Genomic DNA, 22831 nt, shown 5'->3' on the forward strand with positions numbered 1-22831 from the left:
GAACTGATGCAGAGAGAAATAAGCAGAACTCTTGTACAGCAATATTGAATGATGATCATCTGTGAAAACTTAGCCAATCTCAGCAAGGTACTGATCTGGGATAATCCTGAAAGACTTATCCACCTCCAGAGGAAGATCTGTTGGAGTTGTCTTTCACATCAGTGGATCTTTAGTTTTATTTTAGGGTTTTGGTTATGTATGAGTGTGTTCTTAAAACAAGAACCAATATGGAAGTGAGTTTTGCATGACAATAAAAAATTTTTAATTAAAAAAAGAAAAGGCTGTGCTCTTAGAAGAGCATTGTGGTTAAGAGATAAACTCCTAAAAGTTCCCCTACAAATAACCAGTTCCAACCTTCCCAAAATGGCCAAAAGCATAGTCAGCAGCACATGTCCCTGCTTTTAAAGAATAGATAAGAAGAAATGTATCCTTTCTTGACACTACATACACACAGAAATTCTCTACCAAGGATGTTCTAAACTACCAAGTTTTGTCTAAACTCCAAAGAAGTAATTTTTTGATTGAGGTAGAGGAGTCCTATATATACTAAATTAGGGAGAGGGAGAGAAGAAAAAAAGAGAGACACTTAGAAATATAGAATTTATTTTTGTTGAGTTTACAATAAGATAGTTTAACATTCTTTACATCAGAAAATAATAGATAATACTTTTCATTGTGTTTAAGAATTGCATCATATTGCTAACAAACATTGCTTATGCTGTGTGAGTTGGGAAATATTTTCCCTTTTACTCTTTTTTAAGGCTCAGTTTTTTGAAGTGATTTGACTTTTTATTTTTTCAAACTATAGAGGCATGAAAAATATTCCTACTGTAATGTTAGAGTGACATGTTTCCACCTTCATGCTTCTTTTAAAGATATTCATTGTGACTTCCTTTCCCTGATCCTAGTGGGAAGGTTTATTTGTCTATTAAACAAACCACAAATCAAGCCAGTGGAAGACAAAATAAGGGCTGAGAATAATAGGAAGAGGCAGTTATAGGTATGAAAGATGTTAGTAGATTACTGGTATGGTGCTTTACTTCAATAAGCACTCAGATTCAATTCACTTTTCTATGTTGAGTGGAGATCAATTAATACTATTTCTACTTCTAACCCAAAATATGTACTTTCACAGCATTGTATGGCTGAAGAGCTCTTGTTTCATGAAAATCCCCAAATGCTTTATATTCAAATTTTTGGTAAAGGGATTCAAGTTTGCCAGGATACCAAAGAAACTGTACCTAACAGATATTTGGTTTCTTGTTTTTGTTTTCTGGGTATGGCAGGAAAGGGGTAAAAGCAAAGTAAATCAGAAAGAGAATTCTGGCTATCCTTCTGGAATTATTATAAACAAGGAGTTCCAAGAAACCTTAGAAAGTGTCCTAGTTTCCTTTTCAAGATTTACTACTTAAGTATTTCAGTCCAAAATTAATTATTCAAAGGAGTACTATTTTAATCCTTTCATTTTAAAAAGGTGGAATCTATTTCATTCCAATAAACTACCATATAATTCAGTGGAATGAGGTTATAATGAAAAGTCCATTTCTGTGTTCTGCCACTGGCACAGAAAAGGGGCTACTTTCATTTTTGTACTCATTCAGACTCTGTATTTATAGACCCATTTCCAACTATCATCTTGCTATAGTTCTTCTGCTGCTCTTCCTTCAAAGTATCTTTGACCTTGGCTCTCTTCAGACCTCCATCCCTGAAAACATAAAACAGGAATAAATAAAAAACACAGTGTAAGCATCAATTTAGAAGGATTTAGGTACTGTATCTTTAAGTTAATTACAGGCAGGTAGGTGGCGTAGTGGATAGAGTGCTGGACCCAGAGTCAGGAAGATCCCCCTTCTGAGTTTAAATCTGGTCTCAGACACTTAGCTACGTGACCCTGGGCAATTCACTTAAAACTGTTAGCTTCAGTTCCTCAGCTATAAAATGAGCTAAAGAAGGAAATGGCAAACCAGTCCAGTATCTTTGCCAAGAAAACTCCAAATGGGGTCACAAAAAGTTGGGCACAACTGAAAAACAACTTTAAGCTATATAAAAGCTGCCAACATGCATTCATGGAAAGAATTCCACACCGATGAAATGATACATATGCATCTCCCAAAATACTTAAGGTCACTCACAAGCTAGGAAGATGTAGTCTAGCTCCACAGAAGGAAACCATTTGTGTTTCACTAGCCAACAGACTAAAAATCAGGGGCCATACAAAAAGTAAAAAGCTACTTAATTTTATTAATATAGAAAAATACAAATATTTCATTGATGACTATTTATATGAAGTAGGTATATTATGGGTCCTAGTCAATTAGGTTTACCCATAATTCTGATAGTTAAAAGAGGGGGAAAACTCAATAACATGTAGATACTAATGATTCTACAAATTCCTTTTGTTCTCCATACCATTTATTTGACAATAAATTGTTTATTTCATTGTGCTTTTTAATTTTTTAAGAAATATGGTCTTTCAACTAATATGGCCATATATGGGACCTAGAAGATCTCAGATATTCTACAAACACCTTTGTAAAGCTTTAAAAATGCAAAAAAAAAAAAAAAGAAAGAAGGAAAGGAAAGGAAAGGAAAGGAAAGGAAAGGAAAGGAAAGGAAAGGAAAGGAAAAAGGGAAAAGGGAAAAGGGAAAAGGGAAAAGGGAAAAGGGAAAAGGGAAAAGGGAAAAGGGGAAAGGGAAAGGAAAAGGAAAGGAGACAGAAAGGTCTTAGGCCAAAACCAAAGTTAAGGCACCAAGAGGTTGAGCCAAAACCCAGGAATTGCTATAGGAGGTTGGATCTAGTTTCAGCTGCTGTATCTAGAACCAAGTAGAGAGTACTCACAATTATCTAAGACTGTGAGAGGGGGAAGAGTATGACACAAACACCAAGCATCAATCCAGAAACTGAGATATCAGTACACAGAAGAAAACAGTAACTACACTAAAGTACTTTGGATTGAGAAAAACTCAAGAGTCCAGCAGAGTCATAGAGGAAAAAATTATTACCTCGCCACAAAGGCTATACATATTTGTCTTCCTATCTTGATTTATTTTTCCGATTATATATGTATGTATGTTTGTACATATATATAAAATAAATTAAGATAGGAAAACAAACACCCAAGAAAAGTTCTAAAAATGCACTAGAAGGAATAACAGAAAAGAAAATCAAAGAAAAACAACTATAAACTCCTCTATTTAGTTCAAGATTATGCAAAAACACAGTCAAAAGTGGACAAAAAGACCATTACAGAAGCTCAATGTAGAGCTAAGGTTGGGCAGGATCGAGATCAGGAATCAAGGCTAGACCAGGGTCCAGGTAGTTCAGAGTCCAAGAGAGGAGAAGGGGGCTATTGATAGCATGGCCAAAATAATAAGAAAAAAAAGAGAAGGAAAAAGTGTCACTCATTGTTTTTAATGTTCAAAAGAAAGAAAAGAAAAGAGACAAGTAAAACAGCTTTGAAGGGAGCATGTTGAATTTATTATATACGGAAAAGGAAAAGTGAGCTCTACATACTAGTCAAGGTTTCAAATATAATCTTTTTTCTGTTCTGTTTTGTATATGGAAATGATTATTTTATTTATTATTTAAGTCCAGAATAAAAACAAATTAAAAAAAAGGAATATATGAAGTTTGCCAAAGTAGTGGTGATCTAATTACTTAATTAATTAATTAGTGATCTAATTACAATACAATTAGAGCTCTTATATTATTACATTAGTAAACTTGAGGTATTCCTTTTTTCACTCCCAGTTTGCTTCTACTTGTATTTCCACTTGTGTTTAGCACCATGCCTGGCACATAGTAAATTCCATAGTGCATACAGTAAGTAAATATAAATAAATTATTGTTATCTATCTATCTACATGGGTCAATAATGATTCTACAATCTCATTTTAGCTTTATGATTTTAATAGCAATCAATCAAGAAAGCTAGGAGAGACTGGGTTTATCAACAGATATTATCTTTTTCCAAATCTAATATATTAGACTTTAAACACCAAGGAAGGAAGGACTAGTTCACAACCTTATACTTTAGATAATTAACTTTTCTCAAGCAGTCATTAAGCTATATTAATGCTTAGCAAAAATCCAATTTTTAAAAAATATATTTAGGATGTTATGCCATGGACAAAAAAAAAAGAACTTGGACTTTAACCAAAAGTCTACTTTAGAGCAATTTCTAAGCCTTCTTTATAGGAAGGATTATAAATAATGCCCAACATAGGGCTGTGTGTGTAAAAGTTCATCAATAAATTAGTTTGTGTGCAACTTAGAACATATTTTTCCAAAGAAATTATGTCATAAATGGTTCTTAAGTATTCAGGTCAGATCACAAAAATCCTACTTAATAAATCTAAAATGTAGCTAAACAGAACCAGCCTAAAATCTGGTTCATGACAAGTTGGACTATGCAAATGTAGGAAGAAGTTTCTTGTCTGGAGTCAGAGGCAGCATGAAGTCAGATTTTAAAATCAGAGAAGCTTTGTTTTTGGCTCTCTGAAACTTCTTGAACTTCCTTCCAACTTCTTAGTACTTATTCTTTTCTCTTAGCTCCATGACCTAATCCCTCTACTTGGGTTTTTACTATCTTCCTGCTACTATCCCAAATGATCTATCTTTACCTTCCTCAAAAACCAGTAACCTTGTCAGAGGCAGTGTACATGTAGAAAGTAGATGTTTAATTCCACAATGAGTTTCTCTAGCAATCTTTTTGTCTACTTTTGACAGTCTTTTTGCAAAATCTTGGATTAAATAGAGTTTATAGTTGTTTTTCTTTGATTTTCATTTTTGTTATTCTTTTAGAGCATTTTTAGAACTTTTCTGGGTGTTTGTCTTCCCATCTTGATTAGTTTCTTGTAGGTATATCTCTTATAAGTTGAATTTCAGGTAATATTTTTAATATCCTTAACAATTCAATTAACATAATTAAAAATATCCATAAATAAACCAGACACATGGCTAGGAATTTTCCCCTTAGTGCCAAATTTCCTATACAACTTCCATTTTTCAGTTTTCTTCCTTCCTGAACTCATAGATTCTCTGATAATAATAGCAACAGTTAATGCTTATATAGGTTTGCCAAGCCACTTCTTCAAAACACAGTTCTGTGAGGTAGTTTGTACAAGTATTATTATGCCCACTTAATAGATGAGGAAACCAAGGCTCAGAGAGATTAGTTTTCTTGAAATCAGGAAGGTATTCAATGCCAGAATTAAGATTTTAATCCTTCTGCCTCCAGTGCTCTTTCATATTCACCATATTACAATCACTCCAGGGTAGAAGTGTATCTGGTGGGGTGTGATAGGTGGATAGGGCTGTGATAGATGGTAGCCAGTTTGACAGACAAATCATTTGTAAGTCAATTTATTTACAAGTCATTGCAAGTAAATCAAGCTGGGGACTGCCAGTATTTGTAACCTTAAATATAGTCCTTCCAAAGATGGCAGGGGATATGGTAGAAACAATAATGAACTTAGAACCAGAAAACCTGGGTTCATGTCCTGGGATTAACCCTAACTATCTCTGGGACTTTGCGTAAGTTCTTTAACCTCTGGTAGTCCATATTTCTTGACCTGTAAAATAAAGAGGTTGAGCTAAGTCATCTCTGTGGTCCTTTTGAGTTTCAAATCGTATGATTGTAAGAAATCTGGCAAAAAAGATATTGGTCCTAAAATTCTGATTTTGATCAAAACCACTCATTGCTTTCATCAAAAGTAACTTTACTAAAGGCATGATCCTCCCAAGGAAGTATGATTTCCTCATACCCTAATAATGATTGGATCATACCCAACCCATCTTCTTGAGTTGCTATAAGGAAAAATATTTCATCCCCTAATAAAGAATTAGGCTTCTGATGATGTCACTCAAGACTGAGATAGACTGGTTACTCAGAGAACAGAGATACAGTCTGCTGAAGGATTCTACTTGAAACCTTGCAGAATTTGGTAGGGGTTTACCTACAAAGTGATCCACTTGGCAAAACCTTCAAGAACTCAGAATTCAAGGAGCAGCTGGGTGTCTCAGTGGATAGAGAGCTAAGTTTGGAGATGAGAGAAGTTTTGGATTCAAATCTGGCCTCAGATACTTTCTAACTGTGACCCTGGGCACGTCATTTAACTCCTTACCTAGCCTTTACCATTCCTCTGACTTGGAACCAATACCTAGTATCAATTCTAAGACAGAAGGTAAGGGAGAAGAGAGGGGAGAGGAGGGAAGACAGGGGAAGGGCGAGAAGAGAAGAGGAGGGGAGGGATGGCAAGGGGAGAGGAGAGGAAAGGAGGAGAGGAGAGAAGAGAATTCAGTATTCATTCTACCTCAGACTGAAGCCTTAGCACAAGAATTTAGGGTCTAAAGAAGAAAACTTAAATATTTTAGATGTTCTTAGACAATTTAGTCTTACCAGGGAAGTTCAGTCAATCCTCCTTGCACAGCAATAGCAGATTTAACCCTGTTTGCAAACTGTACTGCATCTTCATCTTCCTGTAAAGAAAGTTCAATGATTAATTTTTGAAAGGATAATTCTACAAAATTTCTTTAGAATGAATTACTGCACAGTTGTTTTTAGAGATATCAACTTTACAATTTATATAGCTAATTTATAATAGAAAATGTTCCATCTCCCATCATACACACACACAAGATAGAAGTATCCATTTACCTTTTATCTCATTTAGATACACAACGGAGATGCAGAAGTAAGAGCTGGCTATAGGAAAGTAGCTTGAGTTTCATTTATGGTCTTAGACAAGGTACAACTTTCTGTAATAGGTCCATAGGTCAATGAAGCTAACAGTTATCACTTATCATATCTCCAATGGCTCAATATGTCATGATTTTATTTTATTGGTTTCATCATTAAAATGTGGAGTTTGAACTGCTGAGAAGGCATTAAGCAGTTCAGCTCCGTCAAACAGGTCCCTCCAGTTTTCTCGGGGTTAATCTGGTCAGAGTATCAAAGATCATAACTTATCTAAACCCTACCTCTCTGGTCATTGGGGGAAGGTACCACACATCACAGACTATGGCCCAGCTGGTCATCATTCGTAGCAAGTAGTTCACCATGTTGTACTTACTACTATTCCAAAAGGCATCACCAAACTGAGGGTTATACTGCAAGAGAAGAAAAAAATGAAGCCTTGTGAATTTCTGAGCAAATTCTAATCTTCTTATACAGATTTCTAGGGATGGTAGCCAAAAACATCCACCTGATTCCACCAACTATTTAAATATACAAACTAATCTACTCAGCGATTTGAATTGCTATAGCTAAAAAGAAAGAACTCTGAATAAGAGGCCAAAAAAATACAAAGTTCTTTCTTTTCATAAGAGTTCCCCAAAACCTAGTCAAGAGTGACCCCATAATCTATTTAGAGCATAGTACTAATAAGGTCAAGATTACAAATTTGGTCTGCATAAACCACCTGACTTTCCAAAGTAAAATGATCTATTTCTAAAAACCAGACAGAACCACAAAAGTCAACTAGTTGTTTTTATTGATTTCTGCTACTTCTTATAAAGGAAAATGGCACTAAGGTTGGCTTTATTTAAGCCATTACACCACTAGTAACAAACACTAGAATACAAGTCCTTGTGAAACAATCAGGAACAATACTTTTCACATTCAAAGCACAACACAAATACTATAGTAAAACTGTAGCAAAGAAATGAATCATTTTCACTTAATCCTGTTTTCAGAAAAACTAGCACTTTCATTTAAAAAGTAGTATGTAATGTACCTTTATTGCAACTGGATATATAGTTCCTCCTATTTCAAAACTTCCCTTTTTAAACATCATGACTGATGTGTTGTTTATACAGGTTCCTAGCCAAATAGAGACAAAAAAGAATTTAAAAATTACTCCTGCTTTTAAACCAAGTTATTCAAGTAATAGCCTGAAAAGTGAATTTTGTTCAAGCCATTATACACAATCATAAACCATAAAAGTCAAGTCTGGTTTAAAAGACAGAACAAGAAGAAGCAACATTTCTTGTACATTTGAGCTATTTCAGCATCATGTGTTGTACTAATTCAAAACAAAAAAGTACCCAAAGCCCAAAAGTAATCCATCTGGCAAAAACTATGTTTTCCACACCATTAAATGAAGGACTTCAAAGGTCAGAAGGCAACATACTTTTAAGAGCTCTTAAGTGACATTTAGCAAACCAAGGATGATTTGTCTAAGGACTCCTAGAAAGAGCACAACCAAAATGAACATCAGTGAGAAAGTAAGAAAGCAGCTACTCTCACAAGTTTGTGAAGATCTAAGTTATAAGAATTTCCAGAAGGAAATTTTCCAATGGTCCCAGACCTCTATTCTTCTTCCCTGTTTTAACTCAGTACTTACATAAACTAAAAGATAGTAAGTGATTGTTGTTCTTACCTTCAGGAAAAATTAAAATGGGCAATTTTTTCTTATCAGCAATGTGTTCTCTTAACCTAAGAAGAAAAAAAAATCAAACTAGTAACTTAAAAAAAATCAGAAAACTTTTCCATATTCTTTGTAAGAGAACAAGAATTTAAAGGAAACGATTGAAGATATAATGCTTGACACAGATTGCAAAAGAAGCAATTTCCTTCCAAACCAAACATGAAATAATATGGGTTATTTGTACAGTGTAACTTCCTGAAAATGACTTTTTGTGAATCTCATGCTGATGAAGCAGAAAACAAGGAATTGAGAAAAATTGAGAAATCAGAAATGACAAAGAGGAAACCAAATGATCTTTTTTTTTTGGCAGATTGTTACTCTCTCTTTTGTTAATAATCACAATTTTATTCTCCTTTCCATCATTGACATTAATTAGTATGCTATTCCAATTTCTTTCATTGTTGTTGGGTTTTTTTACATATTTAACTCTAATTTGTCCAGAGTATTATAGTATATGGACAAGATATGAATGTTCTCCATACCAGACATCCATTATCCCAATGACAAACAGTGAATCCTTTCTCTATCATTGTGCTAATTCTGGTTTGCATTTTTTGCTTTTTTCTCTGAACACCTATATATCATATAGAGATAGATATTTTACTATCTATAAATTGTTCTCTTCTTAACCAACTTAACCAACCAAAAACCATTTGGTTTTGACCAATGTAACTTTAGAGAATCTTTAATAATTTCATAGGGAAAAGTTCCCTATCATAATGTATTATTGTTTAATTTAAATATAATAAATAAAATTTTGTTTATTCCTTTTGTCTTTACATCAGTTATTTCTGGGGAGAAATGGGGAATTTCCTCCTTCTTAATTTCCTTTCTAAGAAAGATAAGCAATTAAGCAAAAACAGTGGCCCTATGTGACAATATATTTAACTTTCTGGCCAAGTAGGCCCTCTGACTTTCTCTCTCATATTAAATCATTTGTTTATTTACTTATTTTTAAGCCCTTACCTTCCATATTAGAGTCAGTACTAAGTATTGGTTCCAAGGCAGAAGAGTGGCAAGGGTTAGTTCATTTGGAGTTAAGTGGCTTGTCCAGGGTCACACTGCTAGAAAGTGGCTGGGATCACATTTGAACCCAGGACTTTGCATCTCTAGGCCTGACTCTCTTTCCACTGAATCACTTAACTACCCCATTTCATTATTAACCCACTTAGTTTGGAACTCCAGTCCTGGGACTGAGCTATCTTCATCATCCATCTGGCCTGATACTACACTTCCTGTTCTCCTTTTGTTCAAAGCATAGTAAGTAAATCAATACTCTCATTCCTTCAAGGAGCTGGGCAGCATGATGGAAAACACTGGGTAGAATAGGCCTGGAATCAGGAAGATCTGAGTTCAAACATGATTTCAGATATTTACTGGCAATATGACAGTGGGTAAGTCACTTAAATCTGACTGCACAATTTCTTCAGCTGTCAAATGAACATAATAGTATCTGACTCCCAGGGTTAAGAGAATCAATAACCATAAAAAGAAATCAAAATAATCATAAAGCCTTGTACATGGTAGGCATTTAATAATGTTCCCTTCTTTCTTTTAGAAAGAGCATGTAGGGACAGCTAGGTGGATCGGTGGATTGAGAGCCAGGTCCAGAGATGGGAGGTCCTGGGTTCAAATCTGATCTCAGACACTTCCTAGCTGTGTGACCCTGGGCACTTAAATCCCATTGCCTAGATTTTTTTTTGCTCTTCTGCCTTGGAACCAATTCCAAGACAAAAAAGGTAAGGGTTTAAAAAAAAAAAAAAAAAAAGAGCAAGTAAATCAGTTATAGTCCAACAGATGAAATCAGATCTCAATGTCTCTCTGATTCCCTAGATCAAAATCCCTTCTGTAAGAATGAAATTTGGGAGATGCCATAATTAAGTATATATATGTATTTTCTATGGACACGTGGAATTTATCAAACTACATTTCCCGTGGTCCAACGGGTTTCTGGTTCCGGTTCTTTGGGCGTGGGGACGCCTGCGGCCCCACGCAGAGGTCAGTTTAAATCTCCTGGGTTAAGAGGGAGTGGCGCTCTTGGCCAGCAGACTCAGGAAGAGAGGTAACAATAATGGCTGGGGCGGCAGTTTTGAATTCTTACAAGCATGTGGTCTAATAACTTTATCTATTAGCATGGCTTTAATTAAAATACTAATATATATTATTATATCAGCCTTTATTATTTTTATCTTTATAATTTTGGCAACCACACGGTCGAAATTCGAACTTTCAATCTTCCAGATAGCCTAACGATAGCCATGCCTGTTTTTTGGCCATCTGGCTCAGTTCTTTTGAGCACTTTTTTTAAAAAGGAAAGTGGCTTTCCTTGCCATGCTTTTGCTAAAAGCAACAGCACGTTTTTGCCTCAGGCAGGACTCAGCCAGCCAGTCCAGCCCAAACCAACTTGGGAGGTCAGGGCAGCTGATTCTGGCTTTTGGCTTTAAAACCAAAATGCTGAAGCCCAGCCAGTGTGCCTCTGCCGCAGATCTCCTGACTCCAGACCTGATCTCCATTCCTGCCGTGCCACAAGCCTGCAAGCATCCCAGACCACATCTCCGATCCTGCCGCTGGTGCTGCTAGTGCTGCTAAGTCCTAGAACCCCGAGCCCCAACAGCGATGACCTGCTCTTTTCGGAGACTTCTGCCTCTACTGCTTAGGCTTGGGTAATATATTTCCTCTACCCTCCCTTGGTAATGGCCTGCATTGTAGTCCTCCATGTGTTTCTCTAAAGACCTAATTTAGGCAACTCCCACCCCCACAAGCTCTACACGTGGGTATTTTCTACAAAACTGACCTAAGCTTTTCTCTAGCCCTGAGCCCATGACCCGACACCACGTGGACCTAGCGTTTACCCTTAATTGGGCCGCATGGCCTATTCACCCCCATACCTGCTCAGAACTTTGAACTTTAAAAAACTCCTTAAACTCAGCAGAACTCAATCAAAAGAAACTTAAATTGAACAAAGGGTGAACTTTTAAAACCTTGGAACTGAATGTGTTTTATTTCTGTTTTAAAGAGATTTGTATCTTACTGTATTTTGCTAATTAGTGTTTTGTAAATTAATCTTGCTTATTTCGTTGATTTTTCTGTTGCACTGAATCATTTTAAGTTAATGAAGTTTGTGGCTGCTAGATTAATTCTGTTGATGATTTTATTGTAACTCCCAAATAATGAGAAAAATCTATTAGAACTGGTAAGAGGTTTTGACCAGCTTGTTACTCTAATACTCACATTATATTTCCTACACATTTTTAATGTTGTAACTTGCCTTATGTATACTGGATTTATAGAGCACATGTCTTTTAAATTTTATTCTGTCTTGGTAAAGAACCTTGAAGTTTCCATGCTTTGAATATTACCTTGTAATTTTAAAAGAGATCTTTTAACTTTTACTTTAAATCCTTAAGAATTGTTGTCTTAAAGGATAAAGCTTTTATATATTTTATTATAAGAGAAATTATTGCCTTAAATGGGTAGAAGCATTTCCTACCCAGGATTTTTTTTAAAACAGGAAGCCAAGGAGCTACTGTATATTCTTATCTGAGGATGATTATAACAGAAGGTTTCTTTTTTTTAAAATATCAGATTTTGCTATGGAAGCAATAACAGGGTTTGTTGAGAAATTCTTAGCCAAGGGTTACAAGTTGTAACAAGTATATAATTTTAAACATCATTGTTTATTGTTTTAAAATGTGCTATTGGAAATAATGGTACTCTATTTGGATGTGCATTGTGAATCTGCTATTTTGTAAAACCCACTTTCTCTCACAGAAAACCTCATTTTTGGGCAACATAACCCTTCTAGTTCTAAGCTATATATATTTTTTTGATTTTTAAAACATTTTTCTAATGAGAGCAATTGATTTTTCCCTTTTCTCATCTTGTATTGGAAGTACATATATAATCATTTATCCTTTTTCTGATTCTACAGCAAATACCTGAGCCTATAGGACTGTGATTAAATGCCTTTCTGTTTGATTCTACGAAAAGGGAACATGAGAGCTGTTAATAGTGCTAAAGAAAGCACATGATCAGAGACTTGACTAAGATCTGCATAAATTGCAGGAGTTCTACGCCAATACTTTAGGGCTTGGAAATTGGGGTTTGAGTCCTGGAGTCCCAGTCTTTTCTAAAACTTTAGAGGACGTGGGTCCCCTCAACTTAGATTCCTAGAAAGCACCTAAGATTGGTTATTTATTTGGCTCAGTTCCCTGAAAAGCTGATGATAAGCCAGATCAGAGAGAGACATTTTCCTTAAGTTCTGGCCCTGAATGGGTAATTGCAATCTGCTGAATTCACTTTAATTAGACCTTCATTCAAAGGTCTAAGTTTATTTTCCCCAGATTTTTTGCACAAGTTAATTTTTTCTTCTTTTTTTCTTGAATTTTATTCTTTGTATTTTGCCAATTGATTTCATATAACCCCCAGGACTCAGCCACTCATCCTTAGCTGACCTGAGGTACCCTTTTTAAGAAAAAAAGGTGTGTTTAAGATTTACCTCAGGGGGATATCTGTTAAGTTTTTTTTAAATTCGATAATGTCAAAATATATGTATATTTAACTCTTTTAGGAGTAATTTCACGGGGAATTGTATAAATCTTAGAAGAAAATGTATGTTTTGTAATCTATAATGTAAAGTTTAAATTCTTTTGAGAATAATTTCAGGATAAGGATCTTGCCATCTCCCCAAAATCCAGACGATGAAACTGTTTGGTGAAGACACCATGAAGATGTCTGAAAAGCCTTCACTGTACCATGAAGACCAAATTTTGAACTTTGGGGTGCAGTTGATTGAACTATGGGGAGTTGAAATTGAGTTGTATATATTGTTTTAATTGTACACTGTTATACCAATAGGGGACTGCCCCCAAATTGGTTTTTGTCAATGAGGCTAATTTTACCCATTCGTTCATCTATTTCTTTTACCCCCCCAAATTCCTAAATTTTAGAAGTTGTCTATTTTTACAGGTCCAGCGAAGAAAAAGGGCTAACCTTTTTTTTGCTGGCCCTCAGGGGGAATTGTAAGAATGAAATTTGGGAGATGCCATAATTAAGTATATATATGTATTTTCTATGGACACGTGGAAATTATCAAACTACATTTCCTGTGGTCCAATGGGTTTCTGGATCCGGTTCTTTGGGCGTGGGGACACCTACGTCCCCACGTAGAGGTCAGTTTAAATCTCCTGGGTTAAGAGGGAGTGGCGCTCTTGGCCAGCAGACTCAGGAAGAGAGGTAACAATAATGGCTGGGGCGGCAGTTTTGAATTCTTACAAGCTCGTGGTCTAATAACTTTATCTATCAGCATGGCTTTAATTAAAATACTAATTTTTATATTTATCTCAGCCTTTATTGTTTTTTATCCTTATAATTTCCTGGCCACCTCTCTATATATCCTTAACTTGCCCTACTATCTCTTCCAACACAACTAGAATAAAAACAAGTAAAAATACTTAGGACAACTATGCATTGTTAAGCAAAAACAACAAAAAACCTTGCATTGGTCATGTGCAAAAATGCATAACTTATTCTGAAACCATCACAACCCTCTCAGGAGTAGGGAATATGCTTCATCACTGGTGATGACACTGATCAGAGTTCTTTACATAATAGCTATTTTTTAAATTTTATTTATTTATTTAGAATATTTTTCCATGGTTACATGATTCATGTTGTCTTCCTCTTCTCTTCCCTCCCCCTCCCGGAGCTGACGAATAATTCCACTGGCTTATACATTTGCAGAGTTGTTATTATATCAGTTATTCAGATCCTATTAAATTCCCTTATATCAGTCTTCCTAGCTTTCTCCGAGTTTTCACTTCTTTTGTCTTGTCTTACAGCACAATAAAATCTCATTACATTCATGTGCCAACATTTGTTCATCCATTCCACAACTGATTTTTGCCATTATTAAAAAAAGTTATTACAAATATTTCTATACCTTTCATCTCTCTTTTATATGGCCACCATTAATTCTTATCTGGACTATTCTTTTTTTGTTTGCTTATTACATTAAAATTCCAAGGTGTTTCCCTCCTTCCCTCACCAGCTAGCATTTGACAAAATAATATACATGTGTATATAAAACTATGTCATGCATACTTCTCATCAAACGTTTCTTTGGAGGTGGACATTTAGTTATTCTTTAAACAATATTGCTGTTGCTGCATATGTTCTCTTGGTTTCATTCATTTTATACTTTTTCCCCTATCTTTATTTTTTATCTTTTTTCATTTTTTATTTTATATATTTTTCAGATTGCTTGTAGATACACTTTTTTTTTTAAACCCTTGTACTTCGGTGTATTGTCTCATAGGTGGAAGAGTGGTAAGGGTGGGCAATGGGGGTCAAGTGACTTGCCCAGGGTCACACAGCTGGGAAGTGGCTGAGGCCGGGTTTGAACCTAGGATCTCCTGTCTCTAGGCCTGACTCTCACTCCACTGAGCTACCCCGCTGCCCCGTAGATACACTTTTAATAATCATTTTCTCACATTTTGTGATCTATGTTCTTGCCCCTGAAATAGCAGGCAATGTGATACAGGTTGGATATGTGTTATCATGTAATACATGTTTCCATGTTCATCATGTTGTGAAAGAAGGTACATATCCCCTTATACTAGAGAAAAATTCATGAAGGCAATAAAGTGAAGAGATATGTTTAAATCTGCATTCAGATTCCATCAGTTTCTTTTATAGAGTGGATAGTCTTTTTCATGATGAGTCCTTGGAGTTGTCCTGGACCCTTGCACTGCTAACAGTTAAGTCATTCACAACTGATCATCATACTTTACTGCTGTTACTATATAAGCTATTCTCCTAGTTCTCCTCACTTCACATCTCATCACTCCATATTAAGTCTTTCTAGGTTTTTTAGTGTTAGTCATTCTCTTCATTTCTTATAGCACAAGAGTATTCCATTACAATCGTGACTTGTTCAATCATTCCCCAGTTGATGGATATCCCTTCAGTGTCCAATTATTTGCTACCACAAAAAGTTGCTATAAATATTTTTGTACATGTAGGTCCTGTCCCCTTATGTTTGATCTTTTTGAGATACAGACATATTCTAATAACAGTATTACTGGGTCAAAGGATATACAGAATTTTATTGTCCTAAATTGGGACATTAATGCACTGTTGGTGGAGTTGTGAATTGATCCAACCATTCTGTATGGCAATTTGGAATTATGCCCAAAGGACACTAAAAGACTGCCTGCCCTTTGATCCAGCCATACCACTGCTGGGTTTGTACCCCAAAGAGATAATAAGGAAAAAGACTTGTACAAAAATATTTATAGCCGCACTCCGTGGTGGCAAAAAATTGGAAAATGAGGGGATGCCCTTCGATTGGAGAATGGCTGAACAAATTGTGGTATCTGTTGGTGATAGAATACTATTGTGCTGAAAGGAATAATGAACTGGAGGAATTCCATGTGAACTGGAACGACCTCCAGGAATTCCAAGTGAACTGAAATGACCTCCAGAAAAGTGATGCAGAGTGAAAGGAGCAGAACGAGGAGAACTTTATACACTTTATACACAGAGACTGATACACTTTGGTAAAAATTGAATGTTGTGTTAGTTAAAATCACCTGGGGTTCTATTTGGAAGGATTGAACCTCAATATAGTGTTTGACAAACTTCTGTGGACCTGTGGGGGTCCTTAAAACTACATTTCCCGTGGTCCAATGGGTTTCCTGTTTTGGATTACGTATTCAAGGTGAGGGACTGTTTTAAATAGGGGGAAGTGACTTGGAACTTCCTCTTTAGCTACCTGAGCATGCGGAGAGAGGAAAGGTAAATGGCTGAGGGTGAGGTTGGAATAGGTTTCTTACAGGCGCATGGTCAGTTTATCTCTATCAGCATGGCTTTTATTAAAATACTATTCTCCCTTTTGATCTCGGCCCTCATCCTCATCATTTTTAATCATAACAATGTAATGGACTTCTCTACTAGCAGCAATGCAATGATCAAGGACAATTCTGAGGGAAAGAACATTATTCACATCCAGAGAAAGAACTGTGGGACTAGAAAAACAACTGCCTGATCACATGGGTTGTTGGGGATATGATTGGGGATGTAGACTCTAATGCAACTATTAATAATATGGAAATAGGTCTTGATCAATGACACATGTAAAACTCAGTGGAATTGCTCATTGGCTACAGGAGGCGAGTGGGAGGAGAGGAGAAAGAACATGAATCATGTAACCATGGGAAAATATTCTAAATTAATTAAATAAAATTTTTCAAATAAAAAAAATGTTATTGTCCTTTTGGCATGGCTCCAAATTACTCTCCAGAATGGCTGGATCAGTTTAAAGTTCTACCACCAGTATATTAGTGTTGCAATTTTCTCACATCCCCAACATTTGTCATTTTCCCTTTTTGTCATATTATCCAGTCTTATAAATGTGAGATGGCAACTCAGAGGTTTTTTAATTTGCATTTCTTGAAGTAATAGTGATTTGGGTATTTTTTCATATGGCTAAAGATAATCTGAATTTCTTCACCTAAGAACTGCCTGTTCATATTCTTTGATCATTTGTCAATTGGGGAATGCCTCATATTTTTATAAATTTGAATGAATTATATATATATTTTTATGAGAAAGGAGGCTGCTATAAAAACTTGCTACAAAATTTGGTTGCATTGGTTTTGTTTAAGCAAAATCTTCTTCATTTAATTATCTATTTTATATCTTACAATGTTCTCTATGTCTTGTTTGATCATAAATTCCTCCCTTTTCCAGAGTTCTTACAGGTAAACTACTTTATGCCCCTCTAATTTATGATATCACTTGTTTTTCCAAATTATGTATCCATTTTTATTTTATCTTGGCATATGGTATGAAGTGTTCATATATATATATCTAGTTTCTGCCATATTGTTTTCCAATTTTCCCTGCAGTTTTTCTCAAATGACTTCTTATTCCAAAAATTTGGATGTTCAGGTTTGTCAAACTCTTAAGTTACTATGGTCATCTACTACTGTATGTTGTGTGCCTAATATATTCCATAAAACACTCTATTTCTTAGTTAGTACCAGATTGTTTTGATTGTTGCCACTTTAAAATACAGTTTAAGATCCAGCACAAATCTTCCTTCATATTTTTTTTTAATTAATTCCCTTGATATTCTTGGCCTTTTGTTCTTCCAGGTGACTTTTATTGTTATTTTCTTCTAGTTCTATGAAATAATTTTTGGGTAGTTTGATTGCTATCACACTACATAGGTAAATTAATGTAATTATCTCATATTATTATCTTATAATGGCTCAGCCTCCCTATGAACAATTAATATTTTTCCAACTGTTTAGATCTGATTTTATTTGTGTGAAAAAGTGTTTTGAGGTTGTGTTTCTTAAATTGTTGGGTTTGTCTTGACAGGCAGATTCCAAGATATTTTATATTGTCTACAGTTATTTTAAATGACATTTCTCTTTATACTCTTGCTGTTGAACTTTATTGGTAGTATGAAGAAATAATGGTGATTTATGTATTTTGCATTCTGTAATTCTGCTAACATTATTAATTGTTTTGATTGTCTTTTTGGTTGGTTCTCTAAGATTTTCTAAGTTACACCATCATATCATCTGCAAAAAGTGGCAACTGTATTTCCTCGTTGCCTATTTTAATTCCTTATTGTTATAGCTATCATTTCTAATACAAAATCAAAGAGTAGTAGTGATAATGGGCATCTTTGTTTCACCCAGAGGTAAGGTTTCTAGCTTATCTCCATCACAGATAACGCTAAGACATATATTATTTATCATTTTAAGGAATGTTCTATTTATTCAAATATTCTCTAATGTTTTAATAATACTTAGTATTTAATAATTAATACTTAATGATATTATATTTTGTCAATTTTTTCTGCATCTATTAGATAATCACATGGTTTCTGTTATTGGTTGGTTGTGTTATTTATATGTTCAATTATGATAGTTTTCTTAATATTGGACCATCTCTATATTACAGGCATAAAACTTTCCTGGTCAGAGGGTATGATCTCTGTGACATAATGCTGTATTCTCCTTGCTAATATTTTATTTAAAAATTTTGCATCCACATTCACTAGAGAGATCTACTAGTTCTATCTATCTAATAGTTCTAATAGTGGTCTATAGTTTTCTTTGTCTTTTCTCTTCCTAATTTTGGTATCACTACCATATTTATATCATAAAAGGAATTTGGCAGAATTCCTTCTTCAGCTATTTTCCCTAATAGTTTATATAGTATAAGGATTAATTTCTTGTTTAAATGTTTTGTAGAATTCACTTGTGAATCCATCTAGCCCTAGAGTTTTTTCCTTAGGGACTTCATTGATTACTTGTTCGATTACTTTTTCTGAAATGGGGTTGTTATTTTATTTCTTAAATCTGGGCAATATATGTTTTAAAAATATTTATCTATTATCAAATTAGCCACTGTTTGATCTATTTTATTTGTGTGCTTTTTTCATGAAACCAGCTACTCCTTCTTACTTATTAGTTCAACAGTTTTCTTTTAATTTTATTAATATCTTTCAATTTTTAGGATTTCCAATTTGATGTTTAAGGATTTTTAATTTTTTCTTCTTTTTCTAGTTTTTCTAGCTGCATGTACAAGTCATTTCATTATTTATAATTTCATGCAGATATTTCCATGTTTTAAAAAAATAACCTGCTAATCATTTCTTACTACACAGTAATAGTCCATCCCAATTATATACCACAATTTGTTTAGCCATTCTCCATGTAGTTTATTTCCTTTTTCCCTAATCACTTTAGGAAACTGATCCAAAAGTGGTATTGCTGAGTCAATGAGTATACACATTTTATAGTTCTTTTGGCATAGTTCCAGACTGCTCTCTCCAAAATGGTTCCACCAACAATATATTAGTATCACCATTTTTCCACATTCAATTGAGTTCCTAGTTCTTATTCTCTTCTTGCTCACTAGAGGACAAAATAATCTTCCTAAAGTACACATCTAATCATATTTCTTCCATGCTCATTGACCATGAGCCTCTTGCCTGCTCTAGAATCTCCAGTGTTTCCTTGCTGTCACAGGGAGAAAATGCAAACTCCTCAGTTTGTCATATGAATATAAGTACCTTGAGAGCAATCTTCGTGAAGTGCCAAGACACATGACTAAGTGCTTGATAAATCTTGCTGCCTGTCTAACTGTATACGGCAAGTAAGAGAGGGAAGAGCTAAGGATAATATTTGGTTCTTGAACTTGAGGGTACCTCTTCTAATTCTTCAAGTCATGAAGTTGTAGCACTGAAGGAGTTTTCTCATTAGAAGCTACTTACATGGATGGATGGATGGATGGAAGGAAGGAAGGAAGGAAGGAAGGAAGGAAGGAAGGAAGGAAGGAAGGAAGGAAGGAAGATACAAAATTGTGAGAAGATAAAGAAAAGTGAGGGAAGCATGTCAAATTGATCTGGATTACTAGAGTCTTCGTTGGGATTCAGCTTCAAGTCCATGCCCCTATAAGTGTTAGCACTTAACTTTGATGATGACTCACTGCTTATTTTGTAGGAAATGCTATTTTTTTTTAACATGTAGCATTTGAAAAGGAAAATTTGAAGTCAACCATATGCCCTAAGAAGGTTTCTATTTTTAGGCTGCTGGTACCCTTGTCTTTTTCACAACATTAATTGTGGGGAAAAGATGAAAAAGTAAAAAAAAGTAGGAAGTTGTGTAACTGATACAGTTAACTAAGTTAATAATGTTTGTTGAAGACCAACATTTAGGCTATTTAGACTATAGCACAATCATGCTAATAGGCTTAAATACTATAGTATGTTATGCCACCATCATTCCAATAACACAGGACCCTGGTTTTCAAAACTTAATCAATAGAGAGAAAGTTTACAAACAAAAAACAAAAAAACTTCTCCCCTTTAGAGTCTTGTTAACCTTATACTTCTTGAACAGATTCTGTGATCCAGGGTCACTGACTTCTTTTACTGTTCTTCAAAAAAAAACAAAAACAAACAAACAAAAAAAACTATCCATCTCCTGCCTCTGTGCATTTTCAATGGCTATACCTCCTGCCTGGAACTCTCTCCGTACTAGTCTCTATCTCATGACTTTCTTTTTTCCTTCAAGTCTCAGTGAAAGTCCAATCTTCTGATGGAAACCTTTCCTATTGTTTCTTAATCTTAGGGTATTCCCTCAGAGATTATCTCAAATTGATCTTGTGTGTAATCTGGCTTAAATTTATACTTTTCTAGCAAATAGGTTAAAAATTTCTCTAACACACACATGTACATATACTCACACAAAGTCCTACTATACTGGTTATCTATCTATTTTACCTTTTAGAAAGAAAGTAAGAACAAGTAGAACCTCAGTTCTAATTCTTACATACTATTTACCCCCCTTAAGAGCATTTCTTACCTTTTAGTCACTAGATGTCGATCCCTCATTTCTGAACGTTCAAACCAAACATGGGGACAAGCTTTAACCATAGCCCTCTGAATGATTCCCATGAGTCCGCCATGAACCTGTCCAACCTGCAATCCATAAGTATAATAAGTATGAAATTGCGCAAATTAAAAATACCAAGAGATATCCACAGAAGCCTTTTAGTAAATAGTTAAAAGTCTACTGCACTTTCCTATAGAGATCAATTTTTTTGACTATAGCCTATCTTAGTATTGGAATGGCTGTTAGAAAAATTATCTAATGGAAAAAAATAGGAAAAAAAAAGAAACAGAGCTCTATATAACAAAATTTATTTAAGTCAAGTTGCCCCAATATTCAGCCTTTGAACATGGCGTAAGAAAAATAGAAACATTTATCTACAATTCCTACTTAAAAACAGTGAGGGCAGAAACTATGATACCACTGCTATAAAAAAAAGGAAACATTTTCAATTAAGTTATTGCAATAACACACCTTTCTTCTTCTAGCTATGCTACTTCTGCTATAATTTATCTAATAACAATCATTCAACAGCAGTAATTATGGCACAGTTTCTGCTCTCATGGAGTTTATATTTAAATGGTTTTTATAACTGCCTTACCAGTCAAACCAATTCAGGGTTCAGAATAACTATATTTACATGAACCTTGGCTTATTGGTTATGTTTTATTGTTAGGTGTATTTTTGACATGCCTATGTTGTCCTTTGAGGATTATCAAGATTTTTTTTTTTAATAATTCAGATTCTTTTTGAGTTCATTGTACTAAGTAAGAATGGTTTGATTTAGAACTACCTCTGCCCTCAATAATTCCAGTTTGCCAAAAAAAAGGGGGGGGCAAGAAACTAATATAGTCTGGTTCTAGAGCCAAGATGGCAGAGTAAAAAAGAAAAGCTGATGAGAATCCCTTCCATCCAATCTTAAAATAACACCACAAAAAGAATGCAGGAGTGAAAGAACCAACAAGGAGACAGAGTGAAACAACTTTTAAGAAGAGAAAAACCTAAAAGGTAGGCAGAGAACATTTGGGACACTGGGGTAAGAGGGGAGCACAGCCAGCAAGAAGCTGTAGCAAGAAGTGAGGAGTAAGCCAAGAGCAAGCCACATAACTCCACCTGGATATCTGCTGTGCCAGGTTCTGAACCTACACCCATGGCAACATCCAAACCCTGAGACATCACCCGGGCAGGGAGAGGTCCGAGTCAATGCCCACCCCTTGAGGTTCCAGGCAAATCTGTGGTGGGATCTAGAATTCAAGCCTAAGGCAGTTGTGATGAAACAGCATGATCTGTGTGGGCTCAGAATGAGGCCTGGAGTCCTAGCTATGGCCTATGGAGAGGACATAGATCCCAGTTTGGGGTAGTTGGTGGACCAAACTAAAGTCTCAAGGGCAGGGCAGTTTGCTCTGTGCCTGACCTAATCAAGCCTAGAGTGGAAAAATAGCTTCGCTCAATCCTGAGGCTAGAATTTGAGCAGTACCTGATCTGATCAAACCCACAGTGGGACCAAAAGGTTCATCCAAGCCTGAGGTGAGAATTTCAGCCATCAGCAGTCTGAGAGTTAACTGAATCAGCAGTGGGAGGTGGTTCTTAGAGATCCCAGCCCTTAGGCCATCATACTATCTTGGTAAGAACTGAAACTGGCAGAAACCCAGAAATAAAGCTAAGGGTAGCATCAAGGAAGGACTGAAGCTTAAGAAAATACCCTAACCTCCCAGAGAACAGAGCCAACCTATAAAAAGGTGGAAAAATGAGCAGATAGCAAAAAAAAAAAAAAAAAAGTATCTAACTATAGAGAAATTTTATGGAGACAAAGAGTAAGGCACAGACATGCAAAGTCCAAAAGAAAAATATGAATTGGACACAGATTCTGGAAGAGCTCAAAGAGCATTTCAAAAAGCAATTAAAAGAGGCAGAGAAAAAAGGGGAAGAGAAATGAAAGCAATGCAGGAAGGAATGAGCCAAATGAAAAAGGAACCTTAAAAACT

The 22831-nt window shown here is 35.2% G+C and overlaps 1 protein-coding gene across 2 annotated transcripts in view; it reads right to left on the minus strand.

The window, feature by feature from the left end:
- Positions 1-586: 586 nt before the first annotated feature.
- Positions 587-22831, minus strand: part of GPAT3 (glycerol-3-phosphate acyltransferase 3) — an 81565-nt gene continuing 59320 nt past the window's right edge. For both annotated transcript variants that reach the window (XM_044682209.1, XM_044682208.1), the window contains 6 exons: positions 20820-20935; positions 8383-8438; positions 7738-7823; positions 6983-7111; positions 6402-6481; positions 587-1705 (listed from right to left, as the gene is read on the minus strand). In XM_044682209.1, the coding sequence (XP_044538144.1) occupies positions 1594-1705; positions 6402-6481; positions 6983-7111; positions 7738-7823; positions 8383-8438; positions 20820-20935 (579 nt within the window). In that variant the 3' untranslated portion in view covers positions 587-1593. The remainder of the gene's footprint in view (positions 1706-6401; positions 6482-6982; positions 7112-7737; positions 7824-8382; positions 8439-20819; positions 20936-22831) is intronic.

This window comes from Gracilinanus agilis, chromosome 6 (genome assembly GCF_016433145.1).
Source record: "Gracilinanus agilis isolate LMUSP501 chromosome 6, AgileGrace, whole genome shotgun sequence".
NCBI lineage: Eukaryota > Metazoa > Chordata > Mammalia > Didelphimorphia > Didelphidae > Gracilinanus > Gracilinanus agilis.